The sequence below is a fragment of the Megalopta genalis genome, chromosome 15 (assembly GCF_051020955.1).
Source record: "Megalopta genalis isolate 19385.01 chromosome 15, iyMegGena1_principal, whole genome shotgun sequence".
Lineage (NCBI taxonomy): Eukaryota > Metazoa > Arthropoda > Insecta > Hymenoptera > Halictidae > Megalopta > Megalopta genalis.
Window position 1 is genome coordinate 5,437,960 of NC_135027.1, and position 23,692 is coordinate 5,461,651.

General features: G+C 39.0%; 1 protein-coding gene across 13 annotated transcripts in view; it reads right to left on the reverse strand.

The window, feature by feature from the left end:
* LOC117223829 (protein muscleblind-like) overlaps positions 1–23,692 on the reverse strand; it is a 609,735-nt gene that overhangs the window by 455,600 nt on the left and 130,443 nt on the right. For 2 of the 13 annotated variants that reach the window (XM_076526703.1, XM_076526701.1), the window contains one exon: positions 5,675–5,716. The exons of 10 other annotated variants lie outside the window; for them this stretch is intronic. In XM_076526703.1, the coding sequence (XP_076382818.1) occupies positions 5,675–5,716 (42 nt within the window). Of the gene's footprint in view, positions 1–5,600; positions 5,717–23,692 lie in introns of those variants that run through there. One more of the 13 variants, XM_076526699.1, reaches the window with a different exon arrangement.

Below are 23,692 nucleotides of genomic sequence, written 5' to 3' on the forward strand. Positions count from 1 at the left end.
CTTAACACGATTCAAAATTACGGACAGCAACCAACCAACGGCATCGACCGTTCCATGGGCTACGGGCGACGAAATGCGGCTTGTCTCGGTTACACATTTTTATCGGCGCGACGCTGAATCGATGCACGCGTTTTTCGCGGGAAACTCAAGAGGCTGGATCGGAAATTGAATTTCCTTCGCGGATCGGATAACCAGATGAAATGTCGAAATATCGAAATCTTAACAGTTATGGATTGCTTTGTACGATCCTGGCGATCGACTGGAATTTGATTTTAACGTATTTATTAGACGTTGAGACCAATCTTTATTAGATTCGGGATCGCAAGCCTACGGATGCATTAGGTCGACCAGAAGGTTCTGTGCGATAACGTCGCGTTGACAGCACTTTTTACGCTGATTCGAATGATGTGCATATTATTTTGCCAATTAATTTTATCGACGATGAGAAAAGTTTGTTACGAAAACAAAAATCGGATTGAAAAATCCGTAACCAATTCTCTTCGACATCGTGCACACGAGTTGAGGTAAACATTTCAACGCGAGAACTTTATTATTTTGTTCGAGTTATTTCATTCGTAGCAATAATTATTGGCAGTACGTCCATCCATGGATAATAAAAGAAAGTAAAAAAGAGGTAAAGGCTAACGAATAACATTTTATTCGACACGATCGAATATAAATATCCAATCGAATAAAAAAATTGATTTACATACAAATTTAGTCGACTCATATTTTATCCGAATAAGAATTCATACGGAATGTACGAGTTTTCTTCATAGTTCATCAATTTATTTCTTCCATATTCCATCTTTTAATTGTTGCATCGGATAGTTTGTTACTCTTGGGTAAATTTATCATTGACGCGTAACTAAACAATACTTCTACGGAGGCGAAGGAAAACATCAACGATATCATACTTCCGCGAGTAATTGAAATTTAACCGAATGTACCGGTAAAAATAAATTCGTGTGTAAAATTACGTAAAAACAGAAACAGTCAACTATTTCTCTATTTCTTTGATACTATAGAAACAATCGACAGTGGCGCAAGTTATACAATGAGCTCCACCGTGCTGCACAAAGTATGGAATTCAGTTTTTCAATAACGAAGCTCGGCTGACCCAAATAATCCGACTCAAACAAATCCATAACGCATTTTACAACTATAGAACGAATCAGGTAAATTGTTCAAGCTGTCTTCTTATGAAACCATGACTATTTGTAGTCTTCAATATATTAGATTTCCTATTTCGAAAGTAGAATTAGAGTCGCAATGTTTTGATAGAATTCAATATCTTAATTTAATTATCGATCATGGAGCAATAATTTCGTATTTATAAGTCTGCAAAAAGGGTTGACGAAACGATTGTGTGCATAATAAATTACAAAGTTTCAGGAAAGCTTATAGATAAAAGTACTGGAAACATTTATTCCATCACTCGAATACTAAACGTAATATCATTTATACACTTACAGACAAAAATTAAGAAACTTTAATTTTCAAGACGTATCGTTAACATTTGAGTAAAATTTGATATTTTAACGTATGCACGTCTTATTAACTTAAAACTGCGTATTACAGTGAAGAATTTAACGCGTTGTTTATACGATTTAATTAGCGCATACGACAAATAAACAGAAGTGTTACATTTTTCATGGTAAACGTAAGTCGATAAACATTTCGAAAAAAGGAACATTATTCGAGATTATAATAAAATTAATATTTTCGTTGATACAAAATACAAATCTTTATACCATGTTGAAGTTCGCTACAACCAAGAATATGCAATTTAACTTTTTTTTAACTTTTGTCCGTATAAATGAGACAAATAAGTAATTATTACAAAAATGTGTAATTCACTGTCTCCATCAACATAAATGATGCGTGATTCACTTTTCTTACGATATGTAAAAATTGTGTTCACTATGCGAATTAAAGAGTTACATGCTAAATGTTTCTAATACTGAAAAACTACCACTTTTAAAATTTGTATAATATAATCATGACCATAATATTGTCATACAACATGACAATAATTCAAATAGTCGAAATTTCAATAGTTGAAATTTAACCGAATGTACCGGTAAAAATAAATTCCTGTGTAAAATTACGTAAAAACAGAAACAGTCCACTATTTCTCTATTTCTTTGATACTATAGAAACAATCGACAGTGGCGCAAGTTATACAATGAGCTCCACCGTGCTGCACAAAGTATGGAATTCAGTTTTTCAATAACGAAGCTCGGCTGACCCAAATAATCCGACTCAAACAAATCCATAACGAGATTAAGTCCTCTCCACCGGTTAAATATTTTCCACCGCTTCGATATCGCGAGCGGTTCGCACACCGCGAACCATAAAGAGTTAACGTTCGCCGTCGAATGCGAGCGTCTGCCCGGCGAACGGCAAATTTCCGTGCAACGGCAAATCACGCGTGCACAAAGTATTCCGAGAGGGAACGCGAATCACCGTGTGTCGTTTTGTCAGTGGAAACAAACGAAGCCGGGCGCGTGTGCCGCGCGTTCGTGCGAGATTGCATCGACGTATTTGCAGAACGGATATAATGTTTACGCGCGTCCTTGAACAAGCCCCGCGTACTTAGCGATTCACTTAACGACTCGCCGAGAAGTGACTTCGCTTTTGCTAATCTGCCTCCGAGTGCGAAATATAAGCTCGCGATAATGCACTCGACAATCCCGTCGCGAATCAAGATTAAGGTGAGCTGCGGACGCTAATATTCGCGACGAAACGGAATATCCATTCCCCCAGTTTTCCTCTCGGCGCGCGCGAACTCCCGGGCCCCCGACGCGGCAGTTTCTCCGCCATTTCCGCGGCTCTCTAATCTCTGCCCGAACACCGTCGATGTTTTTCAGCGGCGCGCGAATGAACGCCACTCGAAAACGAACATATTTGTATTGCGAAATAGAAACACCTTCATAAGGAATATACACGTGAAATCTCCTTTCCCCGTGAACAAAGGGGAAATGAGTTTCCCGTCTAGAATATTCATCTCGCCTCATCTCGGGTCTGCGAGCTACGCTCCGCGGAGATATTTCGGCGAATAAGGAGATAGGAGGCAAATGAACGGTGAATGCAACGCAGCTACAATCACACCGGGGAAATCGAAGAGGCACGGAAAGAGGGATTGGCGTGGCGTGAGCCAGCGCAGGGTGGAGGGAAAAACAACGCGGAGAGAAAGGAAACACCGGGCATGTTGCTATAGAACACCTCATTTGCCGGAACGATTCGAAAACGAAGGAGGATGGGGTTTGATAGCGAACGAGAAACGGCTTGCTGCTCGAGGATACAAAGAAATCGCGTAGATCCGCTCATTCTGGAAAATTCGTTTCCACGCGGGACGGAACCTCGTCCCTTTTTTTCTCTCTCTCTCTCTCCCTCCCGGTGAACGCCAAAGGAACCGAGCAATCGACGACATGGTCGGTCCACGAGTTCGCGCGGTTTTAATTCCGTTTGAAAATCCCCGCATAATACTTTGCCGAACAGTTACGTCGCACACGTCGTCGTGCGATAGCTTCGGGTTTCTCCTGCTGTGCGATTGTTTAGTTATTCGTTCCGTGCCGGTAAGAAAGTGATTCTTTTTTTTTGAGTATCAAGTTCACAAGTGCGAACATCTCTGACTTGTTTCGCTGCGCGATCGAATCGCGATTGTTCGGTTCCAGTTGACACGACGCTCCAAAGTTTTCAAAAATTTCATCTCTTTGTTACACACACGGGACGAATGAGTATAAATAATCGCCACATTCGTCCCGGCAATTATTATCCGGGACATTTAAGTCGAATTTAAAACCGCACGAACTCGCGGACCGACCTATCAGATGCTGCGAGTTTCGACGATTATCGAGCGACTCCTCTCGCGGGGACAGACGGGCGCGAAAATATTCATGGTGCAAGCAAATCAGAGAAAAGTGTAATGGATACCAAGTTTACGGTTGCATTTGCTTTCAGCCGTTCTCCATAGATGCCACGGATACCGAAGGCTGCCGGAGCTTTACATAAAGGGTGTGAAAATGCTGCTCCCTGCCGTTATCAATGCTCGTTCGGTTCCGAAGCGAAATCGAGTTATCTGGGTAAGTTGTTCAAAAGGAAAAGAACTGCGCCACGGGGGTGGTACACCAAGATGTTTGTCGCCACGAAAAGTTCAATAAGGGAAAACTATCGAAAATCGTGCTTCACCGTAAACGGTATGCAATTGTAATTAAATTGCGAATTCGACGCATTTGTGACAAAAATCAGTTGATCCGATACAAAACAGCTAAAATATTTAAAGAATTTCATAATGCTATTTCGTTAATTTTACCGAAGTAAAATGAGTAAAGTATGGAAGAAATGTCTAACGTGGTCGCTGTATCTTGCAAATAATGCAGACGTATTTGGTACAAAAATCTGCAGACTAGTTACTGTGCTTCGGTAATTCTCTTAAAGAAAATTTATGCAAATTCACATTTTTTACATGTATAAGGAGAGAAAATATTTCTTACATCGACTATTAGAGTTTCTTACGGTGAACATAGAATTACGATACAAATAATTTTGATGGAATAATAATATTTAAAATATATATTGCGGATTTTTATACATTCATGGTGCACGCTAGTTTGTGATAATAATTTGATTTCAATGTATACTTTCACATTAAACTTTTTGATGTTGTCACAGATATTCGTGTTTGTAATTCTATATTGAAACACTCTATATTATATATTGTACGATATAATATAACAGATACAGTATTAAATATTGTGTAATATATATATATATATCACTTCCTCTGTTCAGATTGCTCGAGTATTTATTATTAGATCGCGGATTTTTATGCATTTATGGTGCATGCTAGTTTATAATAATAATTTTATTTCAGTGTATTATAATATAAAATATATAAAAAATGTTATATATATATATATATAAATGTTATATATATATAACATTTTTTATATATTTTATATTATAATACACTGAAATAAAATTATTATTATAAACTAGCATGCACCATAAATGCATAAAAATGCGCGATCTAATAATAAATATTCGAGCAATCTGAACAGAGGAAGTGTGATTCCAATAATATTGACAATAATCAATCACATAAGATGTTCTTAACGGACCAATGATGACAGGTAAACAATAGTGACGAGCCTTAACGTAAAAGAATACGAAAAGTACAAGTACCCTTTGTTAGACGTTCTTGAGCAAAGCTTCGAGAACGAATGAATCACCGAGGTCGGTAAAAATACGAAATACGAATGAAAACGGTCTGGTGTTGAATCTTTAAGTGGACAGTTAAACGCGACACGTGAATTCCGAACGAGTCGAAGCCGTCAATGAAAGCGAGAAACAAAAAAAGGGATCGTCCGATTCAAACGTCAGTCCAAATGCTGATGAAAACCGCACCAACAGGAACGAGCTCACTGCAAATGGCGTAGGAAATTTGTTTCTGTTATCGCGCTCGGCTATCGCGACGTCACTCCTCGATGCGTTGTCAAAACGAATCACTGTCTACGGGATCGATAACCCATTTCCTCAACAAGGCTTCCCGATTAACCGGCTACGGACCAATGTTTCAACGGATCCAGGAAAAAACAACCATTATGATACTAATTTATGGATCCGAATACGGTGCTGGGGCGAATGTATCGATTCGTCTCACACTTACGTTTCGAGAATATCGCAGGCATCGACAACACGGATAACTCACCTGCAACAAAAAAATAAAGGGTTTTGTTTAAAAAGAAAAAAAGAGACAACAGCGTGAATTGGAAACACGTAAATTATTCGCATAATGAGGTACACGAAAACAACATTTAATTGTACATTTTCTGATTTTTAAGTAAACATTTACTCTAGAACGTCGCAGTTTAAATAATCTTCTCACAGTTTTCGCTTTCGGTTTATTAATCTTACGAATTTCTATTGCTTCATAAATTATTTTAAAATATGCAATTATTATACGTCACTGAGGTACCAATCAAATTATCTTTTTCGTCACTTTTGTTTCTATTTAACCCTTTACAGTCGAGTGGCGACTCCGAAGCATCGTTAAAAATTATTACATCACGTTCCAAAACAGTTAAAAACTGTTAGAAGTGTAACTGTTGTATGAGTCACGAGATTTAATTTCATATGCATAAAAATGCCCTAAGCTGTGTAAAATGGAGACACCGTGGATCGGAAAAATTACTTTGGATTCAGAGTTAAAATGGTTTCGAGTGCAAAGGATTAACAAATTGCTAAAATTCGAAGTGAGGCACGAGCAAGTGTTTAATTTTACGTGCAAAGAGGGAATAAAAATCTTCAAGGTCGGAAAAAGTGTTTAAGAGTGCTGCAGTTGTATATTGTCTTGTAACAATGATAACATCGCATTCATACGAACTTCGTATAATTTCTATTTTAACGTATGCTTGAGCAAAGAAGTTGATTAAAAAGTAACGTTAGTAACTGTAAAAATGAATTCAGAAGCCAGTCATTTTCTCTGATTCGGTAATTGTAGTGTGAAATAAATAATATTGTATTTAGAATTTAGCAGCCAATGATGTAATACTAATCGAATCGTGAAACCATTCGGTCTGCAAAATCCCGACCATGAATCTGCCCTATTCGCTCGCAGTTTTCCATCTTCGGTTTCAGTGCAGTGTATATGTAGCTGCTACCAGACTTCGAAACTATCGTTAACCAACGTTAACGATTATCGACCCTCGATATCGGTGTCCACATAACTACCAGCTCGCAGATACGTGTGTGCACTACGTATTACTTGCTTGGAATTGCGGCGTAACGTCATTTACAAACTACCTGTAACACATAGAGCTTCTGGAACTCTCCCCAAAGATTGTGTTACGGGCACCCATAGCTCTTCCAATTTTTCATTTCACTTACGAATCAACGTTCGACCGTCGCCTAATGACCGTATTGATCGCCGCGCAAAGATAAATTAATTCCCATTCACGGCTCGTTGAAATATTAATTTATCGATTGTTTACGTCGGAACGAAATCCGCCGTTCGATGGGGGGGGGGGGGTGATTTAATATTCATGAACGTCGAAGGGATTTTTAGAAAAAAATCTACGGTCTGCCCTATCCAGCAAATATAAAATAAGGTTTTACATTAATTAGGGACGGACAGGGGAGAAGGTCCGATCGCGCGAACACCTGCTTTCGACCTTATTCCACCATTTTACTACGTCTCTGTTTCACTCTCCCCTCTCGTCCGCGCCCCTTTTCGCCGCTGAGCAAATGATTTGATTAGAGAACAATGGCTTTCCATTAACAATCCTGCCTCTCCCTTCACCCTAGCTGACCATCCCTCCTCCCCGACTGCCTGTCAGCTGACTAACCCCTCGGTCGAACGCTCTCTGACATCGGTCGCGTAGCTCCGAGAAATCTGGTTAAATATGTACTGGCCTGTGCGAAATCTTCTGGAAATCCTCTGAAAATCCGTCGGGAGTCCTGCGAAAATTCTAGAAAAGTCTTCCTAATTCAGGAGTTTCGAATCGGTGAAGAGTAAGTAAGCGCCGTTGCACCCTCCATTTGCCTAATTGAAACAACAAAATGAGCTCTATTCTCGCTTCGTGAGATCTCCAATAATTGGTAGGCTCGCCAGAAAATATCCATTTCTCCCGGGTCAATTTTGATTTTTAATATTATTAGTATCGAGATCAGTATTGGTGCTACTGCCACTACTGGCGAAAAGTATTCGGACACCTTTTCAAACGCAATAACATTTTCAAATGGACCAAATACCATGAAGTTTGATAAAATTTTTAAGGAACTTGTTTACTGTACAATGACTATAATCCTTTTTTTTCATTTTATTATAATTTACTATACAATGACTAAAATACTCTTCTTTTAATTTTGCTATGGTTTACTGTACAATGACCAAAATACTCTTTTCTAATTCAGCTATTATTTGACATTTTCTATTTTACTTAGCATTTTCTAAATCTTCGTTACAAGCTCAGTTAAAAAAGTTAAAAAATTTGCTTTGTCATTCAAACTAATAATCTAATACCTAATAGCTAAAGGAATGTATTTTAGTCATTGTTCAGTAAACTAGTCCTGCTAGTACCTAAAAAAGAAGTTTAAGTCGTTTCGAAAAGATTATTGCTTTTTGATAAGTGCACGAATATTAATACTGATATTCGAATAATTTTACAATCTCTATTCGATGAAGAATTATACAAATAAATACATAGAATTATTCGAACAACTAAATAAAATTATTCCAATAAATAGATAGAATAATTTGTTACGAATAATGAATAATTATGAATTATTATTACAATTAGAAGAAAACATTCGACTGAAAAGAATTCGTTCGAATAATCACTTTAGATAAATATTTATTCGAATAATTTGAATAATGCCCAACTCCGTTCGCAAACTCTGTTTGCAAACTCTGCAGTGCACGGGTTAAAATAGCATGTTTTGGCGGACACAGTGGCATGTGATATAACCACAGCATAAGAAAAGTGTCATTGGACGCGCACTAGAATAGTGCGGATAAAAATGCAACGCTAACAAGGCGAAAATACAGTTTCTACTATTTCCGTTTGTTTTATCGCGTCTCGCGAGTCGCGTGACGTCACGAAAGAAATGCTATAGATAGGATTGTAAAGTGACAACATAAACGGATTCAACGTGACTCGTGCGGGCAGGAGATACGTGTGCCGGACTTGTTTCTCTTGTATGCGTTATAACACGCCGACATCCAAATTCTGTGTTGCGTGTATACTTCATTCATACATACATATAGAATGAAATGTTGCACAATGATAAAAAAAAAACAAAGTCGGCTGAGCGAAACGATTTTTGTCGTTCTGTTTTCCTCTACGTGATTACATTTATTATAATTATAGGTCTAATATCTTTTTGTTATAAAGTACAAAATTGACCTTCGTTTGCTCTGTACGCATCCACATACAGAAAAATGAATTATATCGTCTCGTAGCCCCCTCGAAACCGTTTAATTTCTGTGAGAAACATTTTTTAAGCATTGCGTAATTTACGAGTTATTTTCATTTGTATTAGGTCTACCGGAAAGTTCTGTCCGATAGTGTCACTTCAAGTTTCAATCCATATGCACATGTTGATTTGAGACATATACGACTATCTCTCTTTATCATTGCATTTACACGCATGTACTCTCCTAAATAAACTGAAACAAAGATGTCTCATGTCGTTATTAAGCGAGACGCGATCGTGAAAACATGGCTACCGATGATAATGCCAGACCACACGCTGCTTTGGCGACTCGTCAGAAAATCGCAGAGCTAGGCTGGGAAATTCTGTCGCATCCACCATACTCCCCAGACCTAGCACCCTCCGATTATCACTTGCTTCTCTCTTTGCAAAACTTTTTACAGGAAAAAAATTCAAAACTGAAGCTGATGTCAACCAAGCACTAGTCGAGTTCTTCGCCTCTAAAAATAAATCATTTTTTAAAAACGGCATTTAACACGTTCCGTGCCACGTGTACCATCGATGGTACACGCTTGCATGTTTACTTAGTGAACTGAACAAATTGTTTACAAGAAATTTAGAACCGAAGAATCAATTTCCACCGCAAGAATGGGCGTTGATAAGTTTTTGTTACGTTGTTATGTGTACGAGAATTAATAATTGCACGTAATACATCAAGTTTTAGTAAAATATCAAAGTGTGAAGATGCGAGTAAAAAAAGCTCGGCACGGAACGTGTTAAAGTTGCCATCACGCTGGCAAGAAGTCATAAGTAACGATGGAAAGTATATTCTACAATAAATATTATTAAATGTACGAAAATTGTGTTATATTTCAATTCAAAAGCGGACAGAACTTTCCGGTAGACCTAATAGATTAATATCGGACATACGACTGATAACGAGAAAAATCATTCTGCTCAGCTAGAACGGCGTTTCAGGCCACTCTCGCCGGCGCATCCAAATTCATCCGCCGACCTGTTACCCCGTTCGACGATTCGTTCTCCCGAATGGTTCAAAGTTACAGCGAAATTTGTCGAAGCTGCATGCTCTAAACAGCTCGGTTGAGGCACAATATACGGGAGAGTAACGTCGTAATACCGCGTCTGCCAATACCAAAAGGACTCGATAAACGTTGAAACACGGCAACTGTAGATCCAGAACTCCGATACGGCCGTGTGCCGCGCGCAAACTTCCGTTCGAGCCGTTAAAACGAGACGCAACATAAAATCCATCCGAAAGAATCAACGGCGGAGTCAATGACACGATCATAAACACCCGGGGTTGTTCTAGGTGAATGCGGGGGCTGTCGTTAAAACTTCGAAACGACGCACATATACCGGACTTGGCGGGGCCGCCGATAGATTTTTAAAAGGTCTGGCCCCCGCCGATTCGAAGAAAGGAATCGCGCGGCTCGATATGAAGGACGCGGACGCAAAACTCGTGGGGGCGAGCCATGCCGGCGACGTTCCTAACTACGAATCGTTGATAACAAGAGCGCCGATATCGGCGAGTCGATAATCGTTAGGCGATGCTAACGGTGGCCGGATGGGTGGTCTAGCGTCGTCGAGGAGCTGTCTCGGCGTGATCGAAGCGAAAGGGAAGAGGTTTCGAACGAGACAAGAAGAGACAGGGCAGAAAATGGGCGCAAGAGACTCGGTGGAGAAAAGGGGTGGCAATGACAGCATGGAGGATGTACAGTTGATGACATGAATTCTTCTCGGAGAAATAGGAGGGAAATAGGAGTCCTCGGTGCGAGAGCAGTTTTGACTGCGTCGATGACATAATGGGTCGGTGTACATGAATCTGTCAACCGCAGGTATGCAACTCTTTCCCTTGTTCATCGCGAATATCGTATATTGATAGTCGGACGGCGGGAACCGGGTCCATCTGGACCCACAGTACGAATAATGTTATTCGACTATTTAGTATCTGAGATTCGATTGAAAATATTTCCACGAATAAAAATATTTATAATTTACACGCGAGTTGAAAATATAGGTGAACAAAATTCACGACCAAAAAGATAACAAATAATCCGGGGCGTATTCGATTACGTTTTTGTGAAAAAGATCGGCCGTTCGAGCGTTAAGAAATATTGAAACCGTTCGAATGGGTGCCGAAGCGTGACGACAGATAATCGTGAACGGTTAAAAAATTTTAACCAACATTGATAAAGCGGAAACGTGTGGCCCTTTTCCGTGGCCACGTGCTGCACGAACAACGCCGCGTATAAACTATGCAAATCGGTATAATCAGTTCTGCTCCGTTAACCGCGTTCGCTTAGCCTTTGCTCCGACTTTTCGTTTCATCTGGTATTTCAGTGAATTTGTCAGTTATCGAATGGTCGGAATTAATGTGACTACTGAAGAACATTCATGGTTTTGCCTAAATTGTTCATCAATGGTTTTACCAGTAAATGTTCTTGTTCATGTCGTAGCCTCGATTCGAACTATCTTAGAATAAAAGTTCGATTTGTTTGTTAAAGTTCAACAATTCGGAATAAGAAACTTATTTGAGTCGACTGACAGTATCGGGCCTCGAAAGTTGACGGAAATATAAATTTTAATAGTAAATAAATATAATAATAAATTTTCAATAAATTTTCTATCAGATATAACATTTTTGCTTTCTGAGATGGTTGAATGTTTAGAAAATCACTTTCTAATACTTCTCTTTTCTTTTATTCATGAAAACTCACTCGATATCCGTTGAGTATTATTTTCTACAATACCTGTATTTTTGTGATCAGTGACGTTAAAAAATTGCCAATAATTCAATGAAGCGCATTCAATCTCCAACAATTCACATGGAATTTTATTATGCGAGATGCCATTAAGATTAGAACGGGTTTCCGTTTATAAAACCAAAAAAATGGACTTATACCAAAGAAAAACAGCGGTATGAAACTAACTCATCTCGATCCGTAATTACTAGAACGCGAATTTCAGCGCAAAATAAAAATAATCTACATTAATTGCAAGATACAGAAGTTCCATGGACGTGTCTTTCCTTCCTCAATTATTTTATTGGGTTGAACATAACACAACGGCGTTTTAAAATCCTTTAAATATTTTCACCCTCTCGCGTTTGATCTGGCGATTATTGTTACGGATGCATAAAATCCGCAGTCGAATAATTGCGCAGTAAAATTTGTAATAAGGTAAAATAATATAATCTATCAAGTAGTAACTAGATTGCGGATTTTATGCATTCATGACATAAACGAATGACAGCAATTGAATACGGTGAACAAATTAAAATAATTGAAGAGAATCGATGCACTATTTTCAACTCGTTAAAACGATTCAAGAAAAGAAGTTAAATGTACATTTTATTTTGCACGAAAACGAACGAAATAATTTTTGCCAGCTTTTTAGAAGCACGATAAATTCTCCCTAATTGACGCTCAGCTTGGAAATAAAAATAGACAATTTGAGAAGAGGAGGTACTTGCGGCTCGTTTTTATAGTTGTTGACAATCGGCAACTACAAAAAAACAAGCCGCAAGGATCGAATAATCGTATCTCCTCTTCCCGAATTGTCCATTTTTGTTTCCAAACTGAGCGTCAATTACGGAGAATTTACTGTACTTCGGTGCTCGACGATGTGTCGAAGGGAGGAACCCTTCACCGACGAGTACGTAAACTCTCGGTCTAACTATAAGAGTGACCGTGTTATAAGTATAGCAGACGGCCAGCGTCGTCGGCGTCGCGGCGTCGTCGTAGATCGTCGCAGTCGTCACTCTTTCTCGCCAGGTTAGCGTGGGAAGCCGAGCAGCACTCTTTAACGATCGACACGCGCACGCACGTATCCCGACGTGCTGTATGCTCATGCAAATGCAATAAAATGCAGCAGGAGGTTGAGCGTATGGGGTGAATTGTTTCAGCGCCGGCTACGTCCATGCACCGACCTGTACACGCGCTCCCGCGTGCGCCAACCATCGGCAACTGACACGTACCGACCACATCTGTCCGATAATCACATTTCGTTCGTGGATAATTATCATAGAATCTCGATGTAGATCGCATTGATTGACCGTCCAGCCGGCTCGTTTTAAATATTTCATTGGCCGGCGCATTATTTATTCCAATAGTGGTCGTTCCCCGACGCTCCGATAGTGCGCTCTGTTTGTTATACCGCCGTGAGAACGTTGCCAATGATGTATAGTATGCAAGTTTTTCCGATCAACCTCGGCCTAAACATAGTCTCCTGTTTGCATTGAATTATAAATTTGTTGGTCTTCGATTATGAACGGAATTGGAGAGAAATTGAAGAGCCGATAGGGCCAATTACTTTAATGCGGGATCGATGGCTAAAAGACAGCTCCGGAATGTTTTTAAAAGACGTTCGTATCGGGATCGAACAGTGAACGAAATCGATCAAGAGAGTTTCAGAATTGTTTCGAGATACGGACGATTTGGCATCGTTGATGCTCGTGTAGAAAAGAACTGGCGAAAACCTCGGTTTAAACTTAACCCCGATCTCTAATTGGCCGCGAGTAGCTGTTACGTTCGAGAACGTGCCGTAACGTTCGGGAAGCAATGAAATTTCATCCGTGAATTAAATTTACGCCGGTCTTCTCTGTGCAACATTTGAAAGCAAACATATCGTGAGATTCCGTGAAACGATTTGGAGCATGGGTTCACTGTACACCGCAGTTCCGATGTGGCTGGCTAAATATATGCACGCTCGGTTTACATCAGACCATTCGAGTCCTGTTGCACGAACGATTTACCGTAATTTTTCGAGCGGATCAGTGACGCAACGAACAGCTGCCGGGCCGATAATGTAAGCGTTTACCGTGCCGAAAGGAAACGCTCAGCGATCCGAGCTCTCAGATTCGCGGCTGCCGCGATCTTTCGATCGGTGTGAAATCAACTTCGGAATCGGTAATATCATTAGCGCCGCAGCCGAAATCGTTTATCACCAAGATCCAACGTGATTAATCTCTCGCTAGATGCGGCTATCGGATCGTGGCGGCAGATGGATTGGTATCTAATCAGTCACCGCGGTGAGTCACAGTGTCCTCGAAATGCATCCGATGCATCGCAGTCGATGCGACGCGACGCACAGTGGTCTGACCTACCGGCGTTCCATCGCCAAAAATCAATTTCTTGAGTTTAATATGTTGAACAAGCTCGGGTTTTTATAGGGCCGTGAGCCTTTTCGAGCTCTCGGACTCAAAATATTATTCGCTTCAGATGATTCTGTGCTGAGATACGGCGTATCTAAATACAAGTCTATGTAAATAAATAAATCGTGAATATCATTGCCTTGACTTACCAATATTCTCTCTTTTTAATTATTATTTTCTCTATAATATATAATAATAATAATAACAATATATATATAACATAATATATATAATAATAATAATATATATTCTCTATTTTTAATTATTCTCTCTTTTTAATACATTAAAAACAAATGTCACTATTTCATGACTGAAAACGATCCTCGATAAAACTTTATCTTGACCATTAAAAACCAGTGATCTCAAAATCAACTATTTTATTAAAAAATTTATTTGTTGTTAATCAAAAGTTGATTAAAAATTAATTCGACATTAGACCATTTCAATCGACGATGAAAACCGTAATATAAAGCATTCTAGATAACATTTTTTAAACAGTTTTTAATGTTTTCACTGCTCGGATCAAAATGGGAAAAAGAACCGTTTTCGAAATCGAGAAATGAAAAAAAAAGCATTACAATTGCACGAAAATGAAAAATCTGAACTTTCAACGTTTAAATGAAAATTTCAGACGAGATTTATCAGCCGCCTGTCGGCTCAATTTTGTCGGATAAAGGTTAGAATTTCGATGGATAGATCGAGGGCTAAAGGGTATCGAATCGTTGGCCATGACCTTTTCCTTCAATTCCCAAGCGTACCCGTACCTCGATTTAAATTCAACGCCCAACACTGCCACGGAAGAAATCCCTTTCGCGCCTCATATTCCTCGAACTTAACGCTTCACAAAGGCGGCTTCATCATTCTTAACAGACGGAGCGTGAGATCTCCTGGTGTAACGCCAGTGTCCTCGAAACCCATTAACCCCCGCCTTCCCCCACAATAACTCTAGTCACCCACCTTTGCCGTGGTCCCCTCTTAATTCACCCGCTCTCCACCCCGTATCCACCCCCACTCCGTCGATTCCGAAACCATTCCATTTATGAAAAGACCGAGCCAACTAAAATGCACTCGGATCTATTCTAGCACTGCCAAATTCCTATCCAATATTCGACAGAATGAACTGGTAAAAGAGTGCCGTGACTTCCGAAAATATACACGATTTTGCCATTTGAACTATCCTACTTTTAATAGTCTCCATGATACGCGGTCAAATATTTTTCTTACCGCTTCTTTAGAAGCTGATGATTTCATCAACATCGGCGGATTTCGTTCCGGCGTAATTGTTTATCGGTGCCGTATTTGTTGCAATTATTATTAGGAGAGAGACCTAGCAAAGTTTGTTCTCGCTTTTACTGCTAGGTAAATTTTCTACACATTAATTAGTTGGTACTGCTGTTTCATAGAACGTACTTCAAAGGTATACGCTTCAATTGAGGCATCCGAAAACAGCCTAATCCAGTTCAGGTTCGAAAGCGAGAAAAGATAAGTGAGATAATTATTCATTGATTTTATACAAACATCAAAATTGAAGCGAACGAAGTTTTCTAGTATAATCAAATATTTGTATCACTTGACAATAAATTGCGATTAGAGTTCGGTCATGTGAAGTAAATGCGATTTGTCTTCGATCAATATGGGTAAGAACGAAGCGCATCATTTGCAAAATTCATTCGACGAAGCTTATGTGCAGCGTCAAATGCAAAGTAGGTTAAGCGAATGCAGAATTCAAGAAAACATTGATCGTTCCACTGGAACGTTTGTAAACGTAGATTTCAATACAACTCATTTATTCTGACGTTTGTATGGCTTCTTTGCACTAACGTCATCAATTAGATGTAGAAGTAATCGCGTATTTGATCGATTCTGGACGACAATTTCTGAAACACTACGAATCGTGAACTTTTGTTATCACAGTTGAGGAAAGAAATTTATCGGTACTTTCATCAAGGACTGTTCACAGTACGAATTATATTTAAAAAAATTTAATTTTCATTCAAATCAGCCCACATTAGAGCACACAAGCGCAACACTTTTTTTTACCAATCTTTTGTATTTTGTATTTATATTTATTTATATTTATTTTTTGTGTGTATTTATATATTCATTTTTACCAAATTAATTTTGTAATCGCTGTAAGAAAAGTTGAAAAATTTGAAAAGGTGTCTTTGCCAAAAATAGTGTTTAAGTGGATAATTACTCTATAATTGTTCGCTACTTCGGTCAACACTTTAAAAAATGGCTGTAATAAGCATAAATTCTATGCACCGAATCTGCTCATCATTGAAGTTCTCCAATTTTGTATTAGTTAAAATTAATGAGAAATTTAGAAAAGTTTTGGTACGTAAACTCTATGCGAATATTTCTTAGATTATAGAGAGAAGTAAGCAGATGTGGAATAGTAGTATCCTAATGTGAGAGATTGTGCTATTTTTAGATATCTGACAGATTAATATCGGTGAAACGATTACGAAATGGCTCGCATACAGACTTGAAAACCGTGCACGATATGGCTCGAATGAATGCTAGAGGCTCGGTAATCGTGTTTCTGTTTGCCGCGACTAGAAAACTTTTCAAGTCAACTTTTCTTCCTTTGTATTTATTAACTTGCGTCATACTTATCCGTTGCACCTTTTATTGTTCATATATCTGGCTATAATATATACATATATGTATACATTTTTAGAGCGATGTTATTTTTTTAAATACAGAACACGAACACCCACGATATATAGTGACCCAATTATGGAATACTCCATCATTGGTTTGCACGTTATTTTAACAGTTTATTTATCAATTTAAGTTTATTATTTATTCATTAATTTATTATTGTTATGCGCTCTTCCAAAATAACGAAGCATCAGCGAAAACAATGGAACGAAGCAAAATTGGTTGAAGCCATGAAAATGATACAATAAAAAAAATGGACTAGCTCAAAGGACACGCAGCGAATATGCTGGTGCAGAGTTTGATAAATGGTCATAACTGACTATTCTAAATAATTATGTTTAACTTGATTTCATTTCGAACGTGATATTGTATCCGAAGAAATTAATTGCTAAAAGAAAAGATATTTTCTTTTCCTTTCACGAAGATATTATACCTATTATATGTATTATTATATGTACTCGTATTATACTTATGTTTGGGTATATCAGTTCCATGTTTAATGCAATTTACCTTCTTCTAATGCTACATCAATATACTGTGAACTGTTTGAAAAGTTAAGAATTTAAAACTGTTCTGAACTGGAGCGTAGATACGTGACCAAATATCCATGAAAATCCGTTACTTGTTTGATTTATAAGAACGACATGCGGACACTAAATGGTATTCCATAGTCGCCTACTTTCCTCCACATTCTACATGAAGAGGATCATCCGGACGCATAGCAGTTTCCCATTAACCCAGCCTGTCTGCATTGCCGACCAGACGCAGACAGAAAAAATGGCGCGAGCACTCGGTTTCGTATTTGGTGTCTAGCAGTCTGAATACATTGTTAGCCGCAATATATCAGCACGGTATAAAACGACGCTATTATCCTGGCGATATCTCTTGGCGTCGCGCGGCAACATATCCGAGCGGATCGCCCGAAAATTTCGCCGTTGCTCCCTTAAATGTTCCCCGGCGGCGTTCCAGGGAGGGTTTAACTGCGATCGTTTGCTCCCGAAAATGCTTCGTTTACGGTGGGCGAAACGACGATTGTAAATCTCCTTAACACTGCCTCGGAAAGTCGGCGACGAGGACCACGACGAGCGACGACAATGTTGGAAACTTGACGCCCGCGAATTGGAAAATTGGTCTGCCAGAATTTCGTGCACGCTCTCAACGCGCACGATGATTCTTCCTCCGCCGAGGATTCGAGCGGGCCAGTTGCATGGCAGACACCATATTCGACAGGCGGTTGCATAACGGCTTGGTGTTTCGTTTCTTCCAAAATCAGTCACAATTATACTTCGTCTCCCAGCATAAACATATATAACCTACAGGGTGTCCCAAAAATGTCTCGTAATCCGAAAATGGAGGGTTCCTAAGATCATTTGGAATAACTTTTCCCTTAGCGAAAATGCAATCCGCAGCTTTGTTTACGAGTTATTGACAAAAAAACAGTGACCAATGAGAAGCGAGCTCGGCTGGCGCGAGGAGGCCCAACTAACGAGCGCACGAAGCCCAGTTCCGCTCATTGGCTCGGCCGTTTCGCGCCAGTTGATCTCGCCTCTTATTGGTCGCCGTTTTTCTCACGAGGCACAACGATTGATTCGTTGCTACTTATAATGCGTAGGGTGTTTATTCTGCACATCAAAGTATTTCCATTATTTTTTCTGAAATCAGAAAATATGTCAAGACTGCTTTGTTTAGTTCAGAGCTACGAATTAAAACAATTAAATCAAATAAAAATTAAATAAACGAAGAATTTCGTCTGAAAATTTCTCATAGAAATGTAATAATTATTCTTAGCTTCGAACTGAACAAAGTTGTCGTGACACATTTTTTTTTTTATATCAACAAATATAACGAAAATACTGCGATGTATAAAATGGATTAAATAAACACCCTATATTGCAAGTACGAACAAATCTTAGCTGGATAGTTGACAATATTTCACTAGTATTTCGATAAACTTAACACTAATAAATGGTATAGATTAATGTACAGTAACTGCTCGATAACTGCCCGTTTTAGAGCTCCGAGCGCAGGCTGTTCAAGAGAACGAATAGTATCGTAACCACTCTCCCCACTACTCGTCTGTTTGTCTTCTTGCTGCATCCACGGATAGGGGTAACGAGGAGCACATTAAGCAGCAGAATAGGGTGCGCAAGCGTGTGTGATTAACGCATTTGCGAGAGGGACATTCCTAACGGGTAGTTATCGAATGGCCACTTTACATAGCAAGAATAGTCACGTATTATTTTCGATTGTAACTGTATTAACCCTTGGAGGATGGACTACAGAAAAATTCTCCCTAATTTTCCTGCAGCTTGCAAATAAAATTGGACAATTTAGGAAGAAGAGACACGATTATTCGAGTCTTGCACCTTGGTTTTAAAGTTGTCAGCAATCGGAAACTATAAAAATGAGCCGCGAGGCTCGAATAAAATTAATAGCAATTATAACATTATAATAGCAATTGTATGAAGTTTAAATACATTCACTCTCGTCGTTGTTATAAAATAGTGTACATTAGTCGCGTTTAGGGCTTGGTAGGCCAAGTGTGTTCATATCGAAAAATTTGCGTGCAATCCGAAATTGTATGTTCCATGAAATGAACACCATACTTTTACTGCACAATTCGCAAGTATTGTTATAGTACAGATACAATTCATACGATTGTAATGATAATTAAATCAACTCTCTTCCGTCTGTCATCTCTTTTGACTTCGTTTATTTCTGGTTACTATGGATAGTATGATACTTGTAATCAAATCAGCGATTTTGCAATTATTGAAATCTATTGCACAAATCATCCCTATAATGCTTCTGTAGTTGTTATACGAATTTTTACAAACAGCACTTTGAAAGAACTTGTGCTAAATAATTGTCTCCAAATAATAAAGAATGTACTTTTAACCTGATGACACTAAACCTACCGAACACTAATAACGACATTACCTCATGACATCTTACATCGTAAGGATGATAAGACTGAATTGATTTAGATCTTCCATCATCCTCATTGAAACACATACTTGAACTAAGATATTGATTTAATCATTTCCTGTGAACGAGTCATTATAATATCAACAACTTTGAAATAAAAAGTGTGAAACCGGTCATTTTAACCGGCTCGGTAGGTTTAGTGTTGAAGGCTCGTCGGAAGCTTCGTTATAGGCAACATAACTTCTAACTATAATGTATCGTCTATTGCTAATGACATAACGAGAATGAAAATCATTCTATACGAAAATATAAGTCGAGATCATAAAATATCGCTTTTTCATATAAAGATTTGCTTCGTTTCAAGTAAATTCGCCTCTTGTTTTAGCTATAACAACACCTACAAAACATACTATCTACGTTATACTAAGAATTTCGCACACATACCAAGCTTCTTTTTCAGATGTCCCGTTTCAATCGCTCGACGTTATAAACAAAATACAGGGTGTCAAATTACCATCAAATTACCATCTTATTAGAACTCACGACGATGTGAAAGTTACGGCAGGAATAGAAACATAAATATAGGGTGTTCCAAAAATGTCTCGAAATCCGGAAATGGAGGGTTCTCGAGGTCATTGGAAGTAACTCTTTGCTTAGCGAAAATGCAATCCACGGTTTCGTTTACGAATTATTAACGAAAAACAGGGACCAATGAAGCGGTCGATAATCGAATTTCGAAGTATCGCCACTTTTTTTATTACCGACTTTCTTTCTTTTGTTTTAGTACCTACTTTAACCAAATTCCTAACAATTAAGTAACTTTCACGTTTCTTTTTTATTTCAGACAAGCGGAATGGCCGGAATCGTGGACGACCTTTTTTAAAAGCGACTACGTTCGAGTGTGTACAGTGCCACTACTTTTAACTTTTTTCTTTGCAACAAATTTTAAAACGTCGTTGAGATACGTACAAATACGCCTTGTCAACGTGACCGCGAAAGATATGATAGTTTGTTCGCAAAAAATTCCCTAACAAGGTTAAAGACGCGGGCACTTTACACTGGAATACACCCTTAATTTGAAAATACGTGTAGAATACATGCGATATGATCACATGTTTGTGTACCGAAAAGTAACAGTCACGGAATCAATATAATATCGGTCTTGAAGAATCGAAACCGAAACCGATACAGCTTATGACAGATACGATACGTCTGCAACTTTTCCGTAACTGTTCCACGAACCGAAATCGATATATGATAACTGTTTTCAACCCCTGGCCGCGTAACTCCAAGACGCTTTCGGCACTTCGGAGCGATCAAGTTCGCAACGGTTTCCACGAAACTACGAAAACGATGATAAAGGGATTAAAAAAAAAAAACAGGGGGACGGATGATGTAGACCGGGTTTTTCCCCGTTTTATAACAACGGTGTAGCCCTGTCCGGCGGCCGTTACGGAAGGGAGGTGCCGGTGAGCGAATCGATAATGAAAATACACGACCGAGAAATTTCGTGGTTCGAATCGAGCCGATCGTAAACCCTTCTTTTTCACGGGTATCGTCCAACGGCGGACTGGACAATGGGTCGTTATCGACGCGAGAAAAATTTCTCCACGGTCTCGTCGCCGCGTCCCCGCCATTCGCGATCTTTACGACTCGTCGATGTAATAATACCCGACCGAGTCCTATTTTTAGTGGAAACCTTCCCTGTAACGCTCGCTCGCGCTTTCTAGTTCGAGAGCCCGCGGTGACGCCACGGTCCGAGGACGGCCGAAGGAGGGAGGGGGAAATGAGCGCGACGAGCACACGGGGTACGGCGGCCACGACGGCCACGTCGGCTGCGTCGACTACGTCGGCTACGGATACGAGGCAAACGACAGCGAGCGCGGCGCACACGGAGGAATCGCGCTCGTCCGTGAAAGCAAGCGGCTTACGCCGCGCAGGCATAACAGGATTTAAGCCACTGTGAAACCGGTCCTCCCACTGGATACCGTCCGCGAGAGCACCAACGGCCAATGGCGAAAAATCTGCGCCGTTTCTGTCCGCCGCGTCGCGTCCCCGAACTTTCCTGGTAAAAACCAGATTCAGCAATGGGACTAAGGCACGTTTTCACATACGGTTCACTGTTAAACAGAGTTTTGGGCATTATTCGAATCCCTTCGAATAAATAATTTATCTTAAATAATTATTCGAATAAAACGTGAAGAATTATTCGAATAAATTTTGTTACGAATAACGAATAATTGTTATTCGAACGAAATATCCGACTGCAAAGAATTCGTTCGAATAAATATTTATTTAGAATCATTGTTTTATCTGAATTAAAAGATTATTCTGTCTATTTATCTAAAATAATTGTTCCATCTAAATTAGAAAATTATTCTGTCTATTCGAATAATTGTTTCAGATAAATATTTATTAGAAGCTATTCGAATTATCTAAAATAATTACTTTCGATGAAATACGACATTGATTTGAATGAATTCTTTCTAGTCGAATCTTTTTATTCGAATAACAATTATTCATTGTTCGTAACAAATTATTTCATGCATTCATTCTAAGAATTCTTCGTCTTTTATTCGAATAAATTATTCGAATAGCGATTGTAAAATTAGTCGAATAGTAATGCCAATTATCGTTGATGAAAAATACCACAGATAAGACTTTTTGATGGATCATTTCGATCTGATAATTTATTATTGTCTCGAACTGTATTATTGCGAACTATATTTGTAAAATGGCTGTCCTACACTGTTCTATATACCTACTTGAACATGAAAGCCGATAATTGCGAAAAGAGGGGGAAAATTCATTGAATACTAAAAATAATACAGGAAAGCTGCTGGAAATATTTCGCAGAATACTGAACCTGTTCCCATTCAGGCTCGAATATAAAGAGAGAGCGTACGTGTTAAGCCAAAACCCAATAAAATACGTAATATGTTGTTGCCACACGGTCGTATAGATAAAAGTGCAAACAATGGCCCTTCAATGGGCTGCAAAAATTTAAATATACCCTGACTGTGCTCGAGTTACAAGATTTCAACAGATACACCGAATATCGTTCAAAATGATAGTGTAATATCGATCGGATAAAAATATTTTTTTAGAAATGAAACTGAACAACGCATTTGTCGTACAGATACAGTGATGGTCGTGTGCTTAAGTCCGCTTGAGAAACGGTACAACTTTTTTAAAACTGAACTAAATGACTTGTATTTTTCTTTAAACAATAGAGAAATAAGTCTACTGAAATGCTTATTTTAATTTTGCTATTACTTTGGTATGACGAAACTGAAATGAAAGCTCTCGTCTTTTAACTGTTTTATCCGAGCCTAAAATTTGAAAAATGCTTTTCGTAGATCTCGGTTAACTTGTGCGCATGGTGATATTCGCGGATACTTCAAGTACTCGCGCGTTTGCTTTTTTGCGATCGTAGGTTCCAACATAGTATAGTTACATCAATCGGCTTTTAACTGTAAATGATAAAAATAGATATACTCTTTCGTTAGTCAGGAAGACATTTGCACGGAAATAATGAAGAAACGAATGCGACGGCCATCGCGTCAGTAAATTGCAACGTCATTTACTTGCGATAGATTATTGCTGAGCTTCTAGAAATGCGTAATTTAAATTGATAAGGTTGCATGTAGGATATCGTAAGGTTGTAATAAAAATCGGTGCTAGTTGCTCGTGCACACACCGTGCAAGACTATCTCTGTAGGGTACAGTACATAAAATACTTAAGAGACCGACAAGATACGGCTTTGGATTCTACCCATCGCTACACGATGCACCTATCCCGCTCTCTCATCCCTGCCCTCCATTCTTCCTCCAACACAAGCCGGTCTTCCTACCCGTCCGTCTTCAGCGAGCGGAGCACCTTGCCGATGTAACGAATCGATTGAATTCTTCGTTAAACTTTGATTGACGGTTTTTTAATTGCGAAGGTAACGAGCCGAACGTGGTTTGAATCTCGGACGAATT